Source organism: Epinephelus moara, chromosome 16 (assembly GCF_006386435.1).
Source record: "Epinephelus moara isolate mb chromosome 16, YSFRI_EMoa_1.0, whole genome shotgun sequence".
NCBI classification, from domain to species: domain Eukaryota; kingdom Metazoa; phylum Chordata; class Actinopteri; order Perciformes; family Serranidae; genus Epinephelus; species Epinephelus moara.
This window is the reverse complement of record NC_065521.1, coordinates 9,080,004-9,097,917: the sequence shown is the minus strand read 5'-3', so window position 1 is coordinate 9,097,917 and position 17,914 is coordinate 9,080,004. Positions and strand designations below refer to the sequence as shown.

General features: G+C 40.5%; 1 protein-coding gene across 1 annotated transcript in view; it reads left to right on the top strand.

Moving 5' to 3' along the window:
• prkcz (protein kinase C, zeta) overlaps positions 1–15,552 on the top strand; it is a 227,194-nt gene extending 211,642 nt beyond the window's left edge. Inside the window, exon 18 of the mRNA XM_050065364.1 lies at positions 8,906–15,552. Coding sequence (XP_049921321.1) covers positions 8,906–8,993 — 88 coding nt within the window. The 3' untranslated portion in view covers positions 8,994–15,552. The remainder of the gene's footprint in view (positions 1–8,905) is intronic.
• Positions 15,553–17,914: the final 2,362 nt, after the last annotated feature.

Sequence of the window (17,914 nt, the reverse complement as noted above, 5' to 3'; positions counted from 1 at the left end):
GATTCATCTAAGGATTCATGGCTGATTCGTATCGATTGAGGAGGCTGCTACCGACACAGCCGTATCTCTCGCTTGTCAAACCGGATATCCGGTCGTATCGGTTAATCGTTCCCAACCCTAGTTGCTACCCACTCCCCCCTCGGATCTCCGCAAGTGTTGTGAGGACTCTAAAACTTCAACAGAGCCTCCCTCGGCATGAGGGTGAGTAGATAATGGCTGAATTTTCATTTATGTTTGCACTATCCCTTTAACACATCTTTTATACAACTAAAAGCAAACATTTAACAATAAAATAAAGCAGATATCTGGATTAAAAACAGAGACACTAAACTCCAAACCACAGAGATACACTTAGAAGTGTCAAATGTACTAAGAACTGAGTACACAGAGACTTTAAAAAATGTCTTTCTCTCTGGTCTCCTGTACAGACAGACTTGAGTTGAGTCTCTCAGCACACAGGCTTGTTTTAGAGGGAGAAGTGCACTTAAAAATATGTAAATAATAACCAGTGAAAACTAAGGCTTGGCAAACATTACTAAAGTTCCAGCAGCTACTGTAAGTATGGTAAACGTACTGTGCAAACTATGGCCTTAAGAAACATGATTCTTGAGTGTAATGGTTTATATGTTCTTGTAAAGGAAGTGCCATCTCATGGTAACACCCTGAATGGGCGTGTTTATAGTGGACTCTAGACACGCCCAGTCAGGAAACAGATGGGGGTGGGGGTGGGGGGGACTCCCAGCGGCTGGAAGTTGGCCGGTTAATGGCTGGCACCCAACTGGCAGCCGAAAGGCCTTTGGTTGGGAGGGGAAATTCTGAGTGGATGTATCTGTAGCTGTTGACATGTCTTGTAGCATTGATGTTAGTTTAATATTGGTACAAAATGTTAGTAATTATTTTAAACAAACAATTATAATACTGTCTAGATATCCTAATGCATCTTTGCCTTACTCTTGTTCTGTCTCTCCCACGTTACTCCCTCCTCTCCTCTCTCTCCTTGTCATTCCTCCTCTCTCCTGCATCTGGTAATGCTTTCAAGTCATCCAACCCTGGAAAAAAAGGAAACATTTACATTGGTTGGACACACTGTTTGTTTTGGTCAACTCCCAAACCCTCTCCTCTCTCTTTTGTGTGTCCCTCTTAGTGGTTTTTCTTTCTGCCTCTCTGTTCTCTCCGAAACTCCAAAATAGAAAAACACCATTTTCTAAATCTAATTTTTGTATTGGTGGTTGACCTACTCCTACAGTGAGAGTACTTCATATGAGATCAGATGGAAGAAAACTATTTGCTTCATCAGTATTCTAGTCAGTGGACTGAAAGAAAGACACTGTAGAATTTCATTCACTTGTCCTTGCTCTCTATGTGGGTGGGATCTGCAACCTGTTCGACACTGGCAGTGGCCCCTAAAGTGAGACCCCCAACCACCTGGTACACCAGGGGGAAGGCCAGTGAACACACCTATTGTCTTTACTTCAAAGCCTCCTGCCCAGTGTCTGAAGGGAGAAAGCCTCTCAGCCTTTCCCAGGGAGAGGCCTCCTTTTTGGGCTTTAGTTCCCTGTCTCACCATCACCAAACACACACACACACACACACACACACACACACACACACACACACACACACACACACACACACAGATGAGTAAACAGCCTGTTGCTGAAAGAGAAGCAGCCAGCAGTGTTGCTAAGGGAGTACATTTATTTTTACCCAGCTACTCTGAGCCCACTAGTTATGGGGTTCCGCTCCATTTACCTGTGATTATGCCTTTGTTAATGGAAGCAGCATACTCAGGAAACAAAGAAGCAGTTTGAGTTCTTCCACTTATTAGTCTACTCCATGTTCTTTCTGTCTCACTTGACATCATGTACTATGGGATGCAATTTTAGAAGGTTTTAAGGATTTATTCTGAGAGAAACTAACACAGAAACAATAACCCATCAGGTGGGCTCCAGCTGATGCGCGGTAGTAGACTTTTTACAGAACAGTAAGAACAGGTGCCAACAAAAACAAATAATTTTTTATATGAAATGGATTTTAAAAAGCTGTGTGCTTGAATTTACTCACAGAACTTTTTAATCCTTTTACATGAAAATGACTGTTGCGTCCAACTCAAGACTGCAAATCAAAAATGTTTAACACTGCAGTCATCACATAGTTGTGTGTAAAGCTAATTTTGTATGAAAACATGCAACCCATTAAGACAGTCATTAAAATATATATAGCTTAATATATAATAAGACAGACACTTCAATTCTATTTTATTCAGAAAGCCCAATATCACAAATCAGAATTTGCCTCACAGGGCTTTACAGTATACGACATCCCTCTGTCATTTGGACCCTCACAGCGGATAAGGAAAAACTCCCCAAAAAACCTTTAACAGGGGAAAAAAATGGTAGAAACCTCAGGAAGAGCAACTGAGGAGGGATCCCTCTTCCAGGACGGACAGACATGCAATAGATGTCATACAGAACAGATCAACATAATAGATTTACTGTAATCCATATGACAAAGTGAGACATAAAGAGAGGGAGAGAGGGAGACAAAGACAGATGCACGGCAAACAGTAATGACAATAGCTACAATAACATTAATTAATAAATAACTTTAGTAATAATATAATAATAACATATTGGTTGTATATATGTATATATTGATATATAACAGTATATACTATATGTGTATAGTAATAGTAGAAGTGTGACTAATAATAACAGCAGCAGCATGAGGCATCAGGCAGGACCACGGCAGCAGCACAACCACGATCCACATCCAGGCGCAGCTGTGAGAGAGAACCACACAATACTCTTTCTGGGGACTTCAGTAACAAATTGTCCACTGGCAACTTTTGTAAACTTTTTAATATAAAAATAGGGATCACTCAGTCCCTTGTGTATTACTCTGTACAAACACTTTCCCAGAAGGCAACAGGTCTATTCAACTGCAAAGCATCGCCTAGGCTATGAAATTGAGAATACAAAACAAGAGAATAATAATAAAACGTGTGCTTTAGGAGAACGTAGCTACTGTGATGTCACTCACAGGTATGTTGACCCAACATCTACTGTTGACAGTAGACATAGGGTGCAGCCATAGGACTTCTTTTGGCGTATACATAGCGTGATCAATCACTAATTATTGAATGGCAGGGTTCCCAGTTTACATAATTGATGTAAGTTGAAATGTTAGTTTAATCTTCATTTATTGTTATGTTTTTTTGTAAAATAATGAAAATAATTATTAAAAATATCATACATTAAGACATGGCTAAAATATTATCCCTCGTTTCCACAAAGTAGTCCTGTTCAGCTCAGTTCAGTTTGTTACATTAGAACAGTTATTTTTGTGTTTCCATTGTCAAAAGTTTAGAACTTTCCCAACAGAACCATTGTACTGTGTCATGTTTTTCGTCACCCCTCTATTGAGGTACCTGGCACACTGATCTGATACTAAAGGGTGGAGTGGGAAATACTGCAGTCCATTGATTGGTCAAGAGAGAATCTTCACTCAACGAGGATTTAATGCACAAACCCCATGACTGCGAGAGGGACAGTAAACACCCCAGCTTGTTCTTCTTTTGTACTGTAAAACAAGTTGGCGGGCAACCCAGTTCTGTGGACAATCAGCAAGGTACAGATGTTCCTCTGCATCACCAGTGAAAAGGAAATAAAGCGAGGACGGGATGAAGCAGTGTTGCCGCTATTACCATCTGCTACAAACCCCACCTACATTTAAGAGTACTGTGAGAACTATTGTGAGGGCATTTACTTTTTATATGAGACAATAACCTTGTTTTGAAGCACAGGTTTAATGATTTGGGTGAGTTATGACCATGTGAGCTACAGTGTTGTGCTGTGTTCTATGAGCTGTTCTGACAAATGCATCTAGAGCTTTGGGTACATTAACACTGACTATGTTTATATGCACAAAATATTCCAGTTTTTGCCCTTATTCCAAAAAAGACAATATTCCCTAATAAACTGTTTACATGGCTAATGAAAATGAATATTCCACTAATACTCCCGTTGCATGCAGCTATGCATACTCTAGTCTCGCTTACTGGCTGGAAAAAAAAAGGAAGGTCTGGCTGGGCCGACTCTCACTTTAAGATTGGAGAAAAAAACGCCCCGGCTGCTTGTACTTCTTTCAACCAATCACAATCGTTCTGGGCGGTGCCACAGCAACATTGCGCTTGCAAAAATATTGCCGGGGGGAAACAGGTTTTGGTGTAACACACCCACAAAAATATCACCTACAGGACGCGAACCATGGCAGAAAAATGGCTACATCCCCGCAAGATCAAACACCGCAAAAGTTAGTAAAGGACGTGTTGAAAACGGTTGAAAACTGCTACACAACCGGAGGTGGTAGGGCGGGACTTCAGTGGGTGGCTCGTTCCGCCCAATGAGAGGCTGATCTCTGCAGCAAACTTCCGCCCACTCAGACTATGTATACTCCAACTGTTTGGCCCTAACATGTCATTTATCAGTTCATAATATGGAAAAGTGGAACAGCTGGAAACGCCTGTGCCATTTTGTGTCTTTGCATCAAAATAGAATAGTTTTTATTTTGTTTTTCACTGGTTTCACTCTTGTTTTACTATGCAAATCCACGGCACTGTGATATTTGCACATATCCAAAAACCTGTCTATCATAATGTTTAAAAGTGGGTGTGATTCTCCTTCTGACCAGAAATGTGGGCTTTTCTTTTGGGCATGCATCTCTACCCCAGTCTTGCAGATTGTTGGTGAGTTGGTTTGTGTAAATGACAACGCATAGAGCTGACCATCAACAGGCAAGAGGCTGTGTGTCACAAACCGTTGTAAAGACCCCAGTGGAGAAGCATATTGTGAATCAGGCACGTGCACAGATAGACCCCAGGTGGTGCTCAAGCACCTGCCCTTCTGGCCTCTGACTAGTTAAGTGCCCTTTTTGCAAGACTTTTTTTCCATTTCTTTTAGTCATTTTACATTTTAGTTTTTAAATGTGGACCTTGGCATCAGATCTCAATTGAACACGAGTTGAATGACCGAGGAGCCCTGCCCCTCTCTCTTCAACTTCCCCTGTCACAGTCACCATAGTTAACAAACACAAATTGAGTGCCGTGCAGAGCAGCAACGTCTCCCTGACCTTCCTTCATGAACAGCCAGGTAATGATAGTGTTTGTCCTGAGCCTCAGCATTGTTTGTCATTGTTTTTAAATTAAATCACTATTAAAACATCTCAATATAGCAAGTCTAACTTAGGCAATAACCCACTATTAATTAACAACAAGTAAGCAAGTCTGGGGTGAAACCATACTGTCTCCCTCAAACTCTCTGGCAGATTTGGGTTCACCAGCTGCCCAGTGCAAGCAGAATAGAATAGACTATAGCATACAATATGTCTTTATTGTCCACCATGGATGGAAATTTGTCTTTGGCTCACTATCCGCTGTGAGGGTCCAAAGGACAGAGGGATGTCGTATGCCTGTGAGGCAAATTGTGATTTGTGATATTGGGCTTTATGAATAAAATTGATTGATTGATTGATTGATTGATTGATTGATTGATTGATTGATTCAAACACAAAAGACAACATTGTAAAAGCAGACAAACAGTCAGTAAAGCAGGCAAATAGAGTCATTACAAAACACTTAACACTATAAATCAGCTCAGTGTCTGTCTGTGGTTTAAAACTCATCAATCACTTGGTTGAGTTAAGGATATTGATGGCACTTGGGATGAAGGACTTCTTAAATACATTTTTGGTTGCCAGAGGGACTCTATAGCGTGAGGAGAGGAGAGAAGTTTGGAGGGTAGATTGGTTGGTTTATTATTTTATTTTTCATTTTTCAATTTTATGTAAAGATTTGTTCATTTTGATTGGTTATTTATTGTATAGACCACCAAAGCATGCACAACGTGGCATTATTTTCTTTGTTGTTGCCTGTTATAAATAAATAATAAATGTAGAAAGTGTATGTGTAGCAGCTGTTGGGTGCATGTAGTATAGATCTTGAGACACCTCAGATGTACATTTGCAAGAGCAAACATGACCCTCCTTGACAAGCAGTATGACCGGGGGGGTCATACTGCTTGTCAAGGAGGGTCGTGTTTGCTCTTGCCGATGTTTTGGCCAGACGTTCGCCTGCTCTCACAAAAGGGGTGGTGCTTGGAAGTCCCTGCATGGGAGGAGGGAGGGCATTGGTGGTGGTTCTCCTTCCTTCCAGGATGATCGAAAACGTGTTGGTTTATTTGTTGTGAGAATGGTTTTTATCTGGTTTTGCAAATGAACACTTCATATATGATACATGAGAGGTAATATTTCGATTTTAAACAATAGTATCAATGTCACAGTTTCTAGTGTTTCATCTGTCTGCAATCAGAATGGCAGTTTCTCATTTCTCCAGTTGACGTAAGTGTGCATGGGTCAGTCTCCCTGGAGGACCGCACATTCTCCCTTCATGTTTGGTTTTTATATAAATCCTAAAGTTTGCTTGCCTTCTTTTGCTTGTACATGACATTTATAAATGAGGCCTTCAAGCAGATCGGGTATGAGCCATATTTGGCTGATTCAAATTAAATACAGTTTCTTTCTCAATGTCTTAAAATGTAGTGTGTCTGCTGTCAAACAGTATTCAGTGATTACTCAGGGCCACTGAATGTTCATTTTAATGCCACAGCAGTTCCTGGTGCATGTCCCCATGGTGGCGCTATAATAAAAAAATAATCATATATTTCAATAACTTTTGAATTGCTTGAAAAACAAAATAATTTCCCCTGCATTTGGTGGCTAATTGTGGATTTTGGAACCCATTTGGCAAAAAGTTTCAGCTTTTCAATTTGATTTTGTTTTTCCTGATTTATGAGGTCTGTCACTATATTGTTTAAAAATTGCATAATCGATCCAAAAACTCCTAGGTTTTGTTCAAATGCTGAGAACATTGTGACAGTAAATTGTTTTTCAAAACTTTTCCATTTTTTTCCATAATAATTTACCCCATTTCCATGACTTTATTGGTGTAGTTTAAAATTGGTAAGGTTAGGTCTCTATAACGATCATAGGACGTAAAAAATAATGCTCTTAATCCAGTATGCTTTGCCCTAGAGACAGGCATCATACCAAAAATGTAGCATTGAATATGGAATAAAATGCCCTATGTGTTTTCAGTGGATGCTTAGTGGTAATGTTATTTGGCCAGGCTATGGCAGGCGTGAAATATGAGCCAACACTGGCAGTCTGTTGAGCAGCCTTTTGGTTTTCTTGATGCCTTTTCCCTTTAGCATGGCTGACCAGAGCCGCTTCCCCCAGCATGCCAACAAAAGCATTTTGGTGCAGGCTCTACATCCAGTGCAGCTACAGTCTGCCTCTCTTGACTCATGTATTACATTTGTTGTTTGAAAGCCATACATTATTAAACATGCACTTCCAAGGAATGTGCAGATAAGCAAACTGCTAGCGCTTGCTAACTCACGCCACTCACTAGCTGCATACGCAAATCATGTAATACTAGTTAAGTCAATGACACAGCACAGCACTAAATTTTAGCTTTTTAATACCAAAAGCATATATTGCAGGTTAGGGTATTTTTATGAACATATTTTCAAACAATACACAGGGCTCTCAAGTTTTGATCTCAGTTCAGAGTGAAATTTTTTGCAGCAGGGTGCCACAGGCCGGAGTCGAACTCGGCCGCTGCTTTTTTAACTAAAGGCGTCTGCTCTATCCTCTAAGCCACCAGCACTCTGTTAATGAGGCTGCTGTTGTCTAAATTTGACACGCGGTCTTGTCAGACTGTTAGGTAACAGCTGATATTCCCTGAGATAAACTCTCATTGTTTTCCTTTTGTGCAACAAGTAATTTCATTCAGTAGGCTACAAAATCAAATGATGAGATGACTTACTGTACACATGTGATAAGGCACCCCCTCTTGTGTGTGCACCCTCTTCTTACTGCAGTCAGATCATCTGTATCTTACCCAGATACAGCAATGCTATTTTCTGATTGGCTGATGGGTAGCTGTATGTTATTTTTTGATTGGCTGATGGGTAGCTGCGTCTTATTTCTATTGGCTGGAGCGTGACAAGCGCTTGTTGAGCTCTCTAGTAACCACAGCGTCTTGCAACACGTTCCACTACATATATGGTGGGCGTTATCGTAATATTTGTTTTTTTATGCGTGAGAAATACCAGGTGTGGCGGGTGAGAGTGTGAAAAGGTTAAAATGCATGTGTCACACTCTAAAAGCATTAGACTTGAGAGCCCTGCTATACATGTTCAAAACATTTCTAAAACATTCTGTTTAACTCTAAACCATTTCAAGGCCTGGAAAACAGTTTTTCTAATTTCATAACCTGTATAGGAATTGCATGACTGTGGGAACCTTCAAACTGGCCAAATGTGTCATCAAACTTAAAGAAATTATCTTCACACTATATCTCTCCTAACAAATAAAGGCAAGAGAAGCCCCCAAAAATATCGGAAAGAAAATTAATCTGTGTTGAAGACATCCTGTTCAGGAGAAGCCTGTGGTGATCTGAAGGTATACCACAGTCTCAAATCCAGATCCAATGTGAGACGTTTGCTAATGCCCATCTCTCTGTCCCCTGACTTCCAGTTGTTTCTCTGCTGTCTACTTTGCAGTAAAGCATAAAATGCCTCAGAAATAGTTCACTGTTTTCCAAACTCACTGCGACGTACTGATCACAGCCACAGTAATTGGGTCAGGGCAGAGGCACATCACCAACCAGTTGTGTCAGTTTGATTGAAAAACATGGAGTAAAGGAGATGGGAGACTCTTTGTGTCAGAGCTGTGAAGCTGCCTTTGTTCAGACTCTAATCCAGGTTCTCTGTGGATGATAATGTGCTCTGGGTTCATGATAAAACAACACCTCTAATTCTTCTTTCTGTCTCCATCTCCTCAGGGACGTCATCAAGAGAATAGACCAGTCAGAGTTTGAGGGATTTGAATACATCAACCCCCTGCTGCTATCCACAGAAGAGTCTGTATGAAGGGGAGACCAGCTTCCTCCTTCGCCCACCTACTGTCTGTCCAAGCTGCTGTCTCAGCCAAAAAACACTCGCAAGCCAACTCTGAAAGGCGAGGAGGAGGAGGAAGAGTAAAGGACAACAGGGAGGACGAACTCACCCTCTGGACCTTGTCAACAAGGCGAAGGAAACTGGAGAACGGGAACGTTTCCTTCCTGGCGATTCCGATTGTTTTGTTGGGATACCAATTCTTCTTTTCTTGGTATCTACAAGGAAAACAAAGACGCTGGACTTCAAGAACATTCCCTGTTGTTATGTTGTCTTCCCCTTTTCTTTTTCTTTTTTTTTTCTCCTTCGGCTTCATTCCTTTCTCCTCTCAGAATGTCCATCCTCATGTTGAAGCACGGCCAGCTTTGTAATTTAAACAGAGAGCTGTTTCATTCTGTGCCTGCCATCATGAACACATTTCATCCCGAGTCACATCCCTGGATTAATATGACAGTTCTGCTGAAGAACTTGAAATTTTAACGTGCACTTTTTTTTTTTTTGTTTTTTTTTTTTTCTATCTTGTAGGGGGAGGGCGACGGCTCACACAAAACAAGAATGTACAATGGCGAAGGAAAAAAATAAGTTATTATTGTGTATTATAATATAGGTAGTGAATCCAGAATTGACGATGCCTTTTTATTGATGCAAGTGGCACATTTTCATCGTAACCACAAAGATTTCTTTTTGTTATCTTTTAGGATTTTCACAAACAACGTGGGGGTGGGGTGGGGGGGTGACTTTTTATTTAAGAAGTGCCTCAAAGATCATATTAATTACCATGTCTCTGATTGCACTTATCTCTTATTGAACATCTCTTCACCCATCTTGGCGTCAGAAGGTAAAGACCAACTGAAACCATGGATAGACTAATCCATAATGGGGGTTGGTCCAGACCACTCAAATTTTTAGTGGAATCAATATTTTTGGAGCAGTCTGCCTCAGTCCTGACACATGACTGAATCTTTTTATTTTTAATGAATCAATTGAAATAACCACAACAGATTGTTTATGACTGGTCTATAGATTCACAGCAGCCGCATCCAAGCATCCAGCTTGATGTTTCAATGTTTTTGTTTTTTTTCATGTCACAGATGGGTGTCGTGATGCACTCAGTATAAAGGTTTAGGCTATACAGGCCACAGTATACTTGCTGCCAATCACAGTTTGGCAGCTTTAGGAACACATTATATCAGGACTTCAGCTAAAAAACAAAGCAGTGCATTGGCTTCAGCCTCCACAGTGTGGACAGGCTTGCTGGCCGAGCTCAGATTCTTCGACACCAGCTGCCACTGCGTGACCATCTGCAGCCAGTCAAAAATATCATGTGACCGGTTGGTTGTGCTGTCTTGTGGAAATGTGTCTCCATTTCCATTTTGGGCTCATCGTGTGTTTCCATCTCCGTATTAAGGCTCGCTTTACGCGGTGCAACTACAGCTCTGTGCGGCTTAAAGGGACAGTTCACCCCCATAACAAAAATACATTATTTTCCCTTTTTTTTTAATCAGTCTAGATTGTTTCGGTGTGAGTTGCATAGTGTTGGTGAGAGTGGCCATAGAGATGCCTGCCTCCTTTCCAGTACAATGGAACTAGATACAGTGTTTCCCCCAGAAATAGATTCTGTGTGATGTGGTGGCAGATGGGGGGTAGGGTTTTTTTGGGCCTGTGAACGCAGCACAAGCGGAACTTTTAATAACTTTTCAAGCTGTTTAATGATCATATTCAAGACTTCCTTTCGATCAGTTTGTTGTCGAATCGATTAGAGCTGATCAGATTAGATCGATGGATGGAGCAGCGGCTGCAGAGGTGAATGACAGCAAACACATGTAAACTACATGGGTATGCAGTCAGTTTCATCTGAAGTAGTTTGTAAAAACAATAGGTAACACTAAAACTATATAAATGAACAAACAGTTCAAAATTAAAAAATCTAGATGTGGAAGTGGATGCTGATGTCAAATACATAAATGTGTGGGAAACCCTGTAGATGCCACTCAGCTTGTGGTGCTCAAAGCACCAAAAAAAATATGATCGATGAGCTAGCAGTAGATGCAGACTTCTTCTGTGCAGGGATGCAGTTGGCGGGTATAGTTCAGTAGAAAAAAAATAGTTCCAACATGAAACTGCTCACAACAAGGTCTGTAGATTATCTTGAATTAGCGGGTCATGATTTCTGGAAAGAGACATTGCTGATGAGTTTTTCAAATGTAAGTTTTTGGTGCTTTGAGCACCACAAGCTGAGTGCCATCTAGTTCCATTATATTGGAGAGAAGGCAGACATCTCTACAGCTGATATCTCCTACAACGAGCAACTCACACTGAAACAATCTAGACTGATTAGCAGCACCACAGGTAAGAGGAAAATATGTTTTTTGGATTTTGGGGTGACCTGTCCCTCTACGTTGTTACATTGTTCCTTTGGTTATATACATCCAATGAAATTACTAATCTCCTGTTGTAGGAGGACATCATTCTAAAATTATTAAAGATCTTAACATCTTTAGTTTTAATATTGTTTTATTTCTAAGAGGATAAAAGGTTTTTAGCGATCCATCAGAAATGCTTCAGGCCAGCATATAATGTAAACACATTTGCACTGGTGACTGTCGCGTTCAAGCAAAGGACAGCATTCTGTCAGCAGTGATGTTGAATGAGCATCAAGAAACCAAAAGACAGAGCAGATATGCAGTTCAGTTTCACTCATTAGACAGGAATCCTATCAAAGTTTCACTTGAGTCATACGTGTCCTTTTATTATGTTTCATCACATGGAGAGTAATACAGTGATTCTCTACATATGTTAAAGGTAGGGTCTGGAGGATTTTCCAGTTGCTGTTTGTAAACACACATTCAAATTTGGCCCCTCCTGTCAGGCTCAACTCTCCCGGGTGTACGGAGCCCGGAGGTACGGAAGAAGGCTTCACAGAAGAGGTTCAGGCAAGGCTCGCGCTGGTGCACGCTCGGGCACGGCACCTGCGCTCTCTCATTGGAAATCTCCGCCCAGAAGCGGTCCGAGCTCACAAAAACATCAAAATACAGTTAAAGGGCAGGAGCTCTGCAAACAGAGTCACCACCACACATGAGTAGAAGCCCATAGGTGATGATTAAGCAGGATTTCATTTGTATATATCTATATTTTCTTTTGTTTGAAAATCCTCCAGATCCTACCTTTAATGCTGGCATTTGTTTTTTTCTTCACTTCAAAATGAAGTAGCCGTTCAACATAGTTCTCTAACAATATAACTGAGTTAACTGACAGACAATAACTGCAATGTGTGATGGATGTTTTTAGACATTTTGAAGGTCCAGTGTGTAGGATTTAGGGGGATATTTTGGCATAAATACAATAATGAGCAGTTTACATCTACATTTGGCCACAGTCCTCTTCCACAGAGTCCTCCATGTTGTTCTACAGTAGCCCAGAACGAACGAACAAACACTGGCTCTATGCAGGGCCATTCAGGTTTCGAGTCAGCCACCGTAGTTCTCCCACACACTTGGCACATGTGAGGAGTTTCAGTTAATTGCAACTTCACCACTAGATTCCACTAAATCCTACACTAGACATTTAATACTTTAAAGGTGCAGTCAGCGATTCTAATCCAATACACTTTTTATTTAATTCAGTGAGTGAGTATCTCCTCATGGTCCACTAGCTGTGCATTTTGTGTGTACGCTGAAAAAAATCCAGTGTTCATACACAGCCCTGGTTCTGTAAATGTGAAACAAACTAAGTTATTCAGACCTAGCTACACAACACTATTGCACTGTGCCTGTACACAGCACAGGGTAAAGGCCATGATGTATAAGGAGAAAAACAGTGGGAGCAAGGGACGCCAGACAGAGCTTCTGAAGGAGCATTTAGGAGAGGGGTGTATTTGTTTGGGTGTTGGGTTCAAATATTAACAGTCTCTCCAGAATCACCAACTCCACAATTAATAACTAAAAAACACTAACACGGGCGTCATATGTCGTCATTATGGGGAAAAGAGTTAAGGGGACAGATGTGTGGATGACAGATGACCACGCTGGAGATGAATCTAAATCCCAATCCCAGGTGTTGAACCACGTCCACCCCTCTGGACTGGCTCTGGATTTAAAAACTGCTTTAATACTTCACCACATGCATTGAACTAGTCAGGAAAATGGCCCCAGGTCCAGGAAAAGAACTGCAGTAACACTCCCCACCATATTATACTCTCCACATCCGCCCGGCCACATGACTTCATTTCATACCTGTCAATGTCTACGAGGACTTGTTATGTACAGTCTAGAATGTGTAACTATGCAGACTGTACACACCAAGAAACGTGAACACATCTGTGTATGCAGACAGCCAGTGTAGTATTAACAGAAGCTGATGTGTATCATCTGCTGTCTGTCTTTGTGTTGTGTTAATGAAGCTCAGTCCTTCTTGAGCCTGTTTATACCTGGTATTAAGATGCAACTTGGGTCATTCAGTCTTAGGTGAACAGTGCTAACTACAAGTGTAAATGACCACCAAGACACTTGGTGAGCCAATTACTCAAACCTTTTGCCGAGGTGGTCTGGGACACATTTGACCACATCTTTTGTAATGTAAAGTCTAATGTGTCCTGAAGCGTCCCCACTAAGGACTTTGTCATTGATGCAGGACGTGCTGGTTGCTGTGACACCATGCTGACGCTCTTTAACTTGCCCAATTTACGACAAGTTGGATGAAGTGTTGTGGGACTGTCCATCATTTTGCCCTGTGAAAGCAGGCATTTTGAACTCTGCTGACAGCAATATCTGCAGCTGCACCAACACAAATGCTAACCTGACTAGCGAGCATGCTAGTGAGAGTGTGGATGTAATAACTGTGCACGGGGCCCTTTGACTTTATAGTTTAAGTGTTGTAGGCAGTAACAAAATCTGAACACAAGTGGTCAGCTGGAGATGCATGATAGACACAGGTGTGAATGTTGATGTGTCTCAGCTGTCCACCTGTGTTTGGATCACTGAAACGCATGAATACAGGAATACCTCACCCACAAAGTGACCATTTATAAATCAATTAGTCAACTTTGTTATTTTTGCAGGCCTCTACTGGATACGACTGGATAAATGAAACTTGGATTATACTGAGCAAGTTGTGTGAGACATTTTAAATGGATGTTTTGTTATAGTTTTGCTGTTCCCAGCAAACTTTTGGTCCCCAGTCAATCAGTAAATCAATGTGTTCGCCATTTTCCTTGGAGGCATGCAAGAAAAACGTTTGTTAGGGGGTTTTTTTCCCGTAATTTTGAGGTAACACAACATGACTTATTTACAGTTAGGTTTTTTTTTGTGTGTGTGAGGTATTCCTTTAATACCAGGTGTAAACAGGCATTTTAAGTGCTGACTGAAATGCATCCATAACATCAACTAATGAAAACCTTTTTAATTATTTGACCACAAATAATTAAAAACTTCAGACAGGTGTTTTTTTTAAGTTTTGAAGAAGTTCTGCTTTAGTATTGGAGCATCGTGTTGGCATCAGTTTTTAAAAGAATACCCGTCCTAATCAAGAAGTGCTGTGGATGAGTTTGTATCCTGCAGCTGACAGCACAACAGTTGCCCAGTGTAAAACCAACCCAACACACGGGGTCAGCTCTCTAACATCAGTGGTTTGGAGGCTCAGCTTGCCAAGCTGGTAGCTCATTCCTGCACTGTTATCATCCATCAAATCCTAATTTTTTTTTGGCTGTTTAAGTTCAGACAAGCCTAACTTCATATGTTGCCACCTTGCAATCAACGTATTTGTAACCAAATTTTGGAGCCTTGTGCTGTTGAAAGGCTGGGATAACATCAAACATGCACGGCACGTGTGTGAATATCAACTATAAGCACAGATTAAAGTCGGCGACAGAAAGAACTCCTCGCCTCTGAAGTGAGCTTTGTGTTGATCTCTACGTCTGTGCGCTTCTGGGGAGAGGAAGAGCTCTCTATTGGCTGAGATTTAGTTGATGAAATCTGACCCGTGGTAATTTGATAACCACATAATAGGATTAATTAGCTGATCCTGAGTCAAATGGTCTCAATTAGCCGTAGGGCCTTTACAGGCAGGGAAGGAAATAGATAGAGAGGGGAGAGATAATGAAACAGTTCCACAGTCACCGATTACTCCACCACAATGAATACACACACAGGCACACACACACACTTCAAGAAGCTAGAAATCACTCAACATTCGATGAAGCTTCCTCCTCCAACCCCCCAAACTCCATCTCCTTTGCTGCATTTTATTAATGTCATGTTTTGTTAATCTATTTGCACATCAGGCGATATGTTGGCGGCATTGTTTTATTTATTTTTTTCCTTGAGGGACCAACGGATGAACTGGGAGTCCTTGAAAACACTTTAGAGAACAGTGAAGGCCACTCAGACATCTAAAAGACAGAGAATCTTTATCTCAAACTAAATGAACTCGGTCCATGATTTTTGTTCTAAAATAATGCTGGTTGGATATGCTTCATTTTGCTTCAATGCATCTTTGTAAATATGTGTAATTATTAAAAATGATACTGGTTTTCCGTGAACTGAGTCCTTCCTTTTTGCAGACGATGGCAGAAAAATCTTTGCAGATGCTACAGTTTTGTGTGTGTGTGTGTGTGTGTGTGTGTCGCCTGGGAGTTGGCCTCATACACCAGCACATCCTCACATCCTCTCATCACCTAATACTCTGTCCATACTGAAAGACTAGAAAATGCAATTAACCAATAGCCATCATAGCAGCATTTTTTCTGTGTTTATTTGATATGGAGAAAATAAACTTGAACTGTTTACCAGAAATTAATATTAAAACATCAGCAGTCTTTCCTCAACTCAGTGCATATGTTAGTGCGAGAGTGCGGATTCATTAAAGGTATACTGTGCAGGATTGACTGTTTGAGAAATGAAGGAACTACTGTCATAATAACTGCATAAAGTACTGTTATAATAAAGTAGAGTACTGTTAAAATAAAGTTAAATCAACTACTGTCATAAAAATACTGTTATGTTAAAGCTAAACAAAGCAGCTACTGTTATAATAAAGTTAATGTTTTGTTATAATAAAGTAAAATACAGTATGGTTATAATAAAACAAATCAAAGCAAATCAAATTATTTTGAAGCACCCAGCTCATCTCGGGCTTGAAGTGTTGATGTTTTTGCTGTGAACTTGAAGCTGTCCACAGTTGTCGTAAGCAGTTCGTGGAAAGTTAAACTGTTACCACTACACCTTTCAATGTGATTTATTCACTGTGAGCTGGAAACACAATAACAGATCTCCAGTTCATTTATTAGTCATTAGTCATTAGTTTAGTTTATTTCGGTCATTTTATTAACAGTATTTGCAAGATACAGTAGTGCTCCATGGTTGCAAAAGGCAACTAAATAGTCAGTCTGGAGCCCTTTAAGTACAAAAATATATGCTTCATCTGCCCACACTATTGCTTAAGTCATAAAGTTAAACTGCTACCGCTGGGCCAATAAACGTGATGATGTATTCCCTCTAAGATGGAAACAAACTAACAGCTCTTGAGTCAAGATATAGATGATATTTGCCATAGTAGTGGTCTGGAGCCCTGTGGATAAGGGACATGTTTTGCCTGCTCACACACTAACGCTCAGGAGAAAGGGATCTGGATAGGTGGAGGGGTGTGTGTGATGTATCATGTTTGTGAGTCTTTCTTTGAGTGTATCTGTGAGAGGGAGCGAGCCATAGGAGAGGGCGAGAGAACCAAAATGCAGAAGTAGGTATTAAACTCTATTAAACTAGTCTTTCAAAAAGTTTTTGTAATCCTGATGTTGTAAAATCTAAAAAGAATTGGTAACGTCAATTTTTCAAAGTGAATTCCTCTCACACTGACATCACACAGATCAGGATAGTGGAACCAGCAGCACTCACATTTTGTTTCCAGCCAGGATGCTCAGAGCACTGTCTGCTAGCGAGCTGTCAATGTACCCTGGACGACATGGGCAAGTGCAAATTCAATGAAAATTTAGCTATTTAACCAACATTTCATGACATGGCTGATACTGGTACAAGGCTCAGTGTAGTTTATGTGTAAAGTTTTTCAAACCCAGCACAATAAGAATCAAGTCAGTGGAACTCCACGTGTACAGTGAAAAACACAAAATCCCCCCTGAAAACCATGCCAACAAACCTCATGTTCTAATTCTGCATACCCTCAGCACTGTTGTGCCTAGAAAGTGTTCATTTTATTTCAGCATTTAAAGTAGATCATCTGACTTTTCCCTGGAACACAAAAATCAAATTCTACATTAAAAATTGTAAAAAACAAAAATAAAAATCCTATGGCAAAATTGTCCCCCAGCCTCCGTCAATAATGTCCATTCCTGTTTTTTTCCTTTACTTTTGGTTATTGTAAAATTGCTCTTAAATTTGATTCTGAGTGGCATTAAAAATGTCTGACAAAGGAGTCCTAAAACCCATGAGTTAGCATTTTAGCACTTCAAGCTCCTTCTTCTTAAAGTCGGTGGGTTTTTGGTTAGATGCCTGAAATAAGGTCTGCTGTTAACACAGGCTTAAGAGACTTTCACATTTTGTTCAACAACAAAACCTTATTAAATAGACAACTCGTAAATTTTAAAGCTTTTATACGTTGTTAACAAGTGAATTGTTATTTTTTCTGATATTTTCAATTATCCAGGGCCTTGGGTTGGAGGGAGGGCATGACCTAGCCTTCAAAGGGGCCATTTGGTCTAGAGATCTCAGGCTGCAAAGTCTGCAGCTGAATTGCTATTGAAAATGCATATGTACACAGTTTGCTTAGAGCAGGGAGTGACAGAAATGTTGTTTATATCAAATAATACCATTTGTGATCAGAGGTGAAATCACTCAGGCAGAGGGAGTAAACCCAGGGTAAAAACTAAATCAAAAATGTGACCCTGTTCA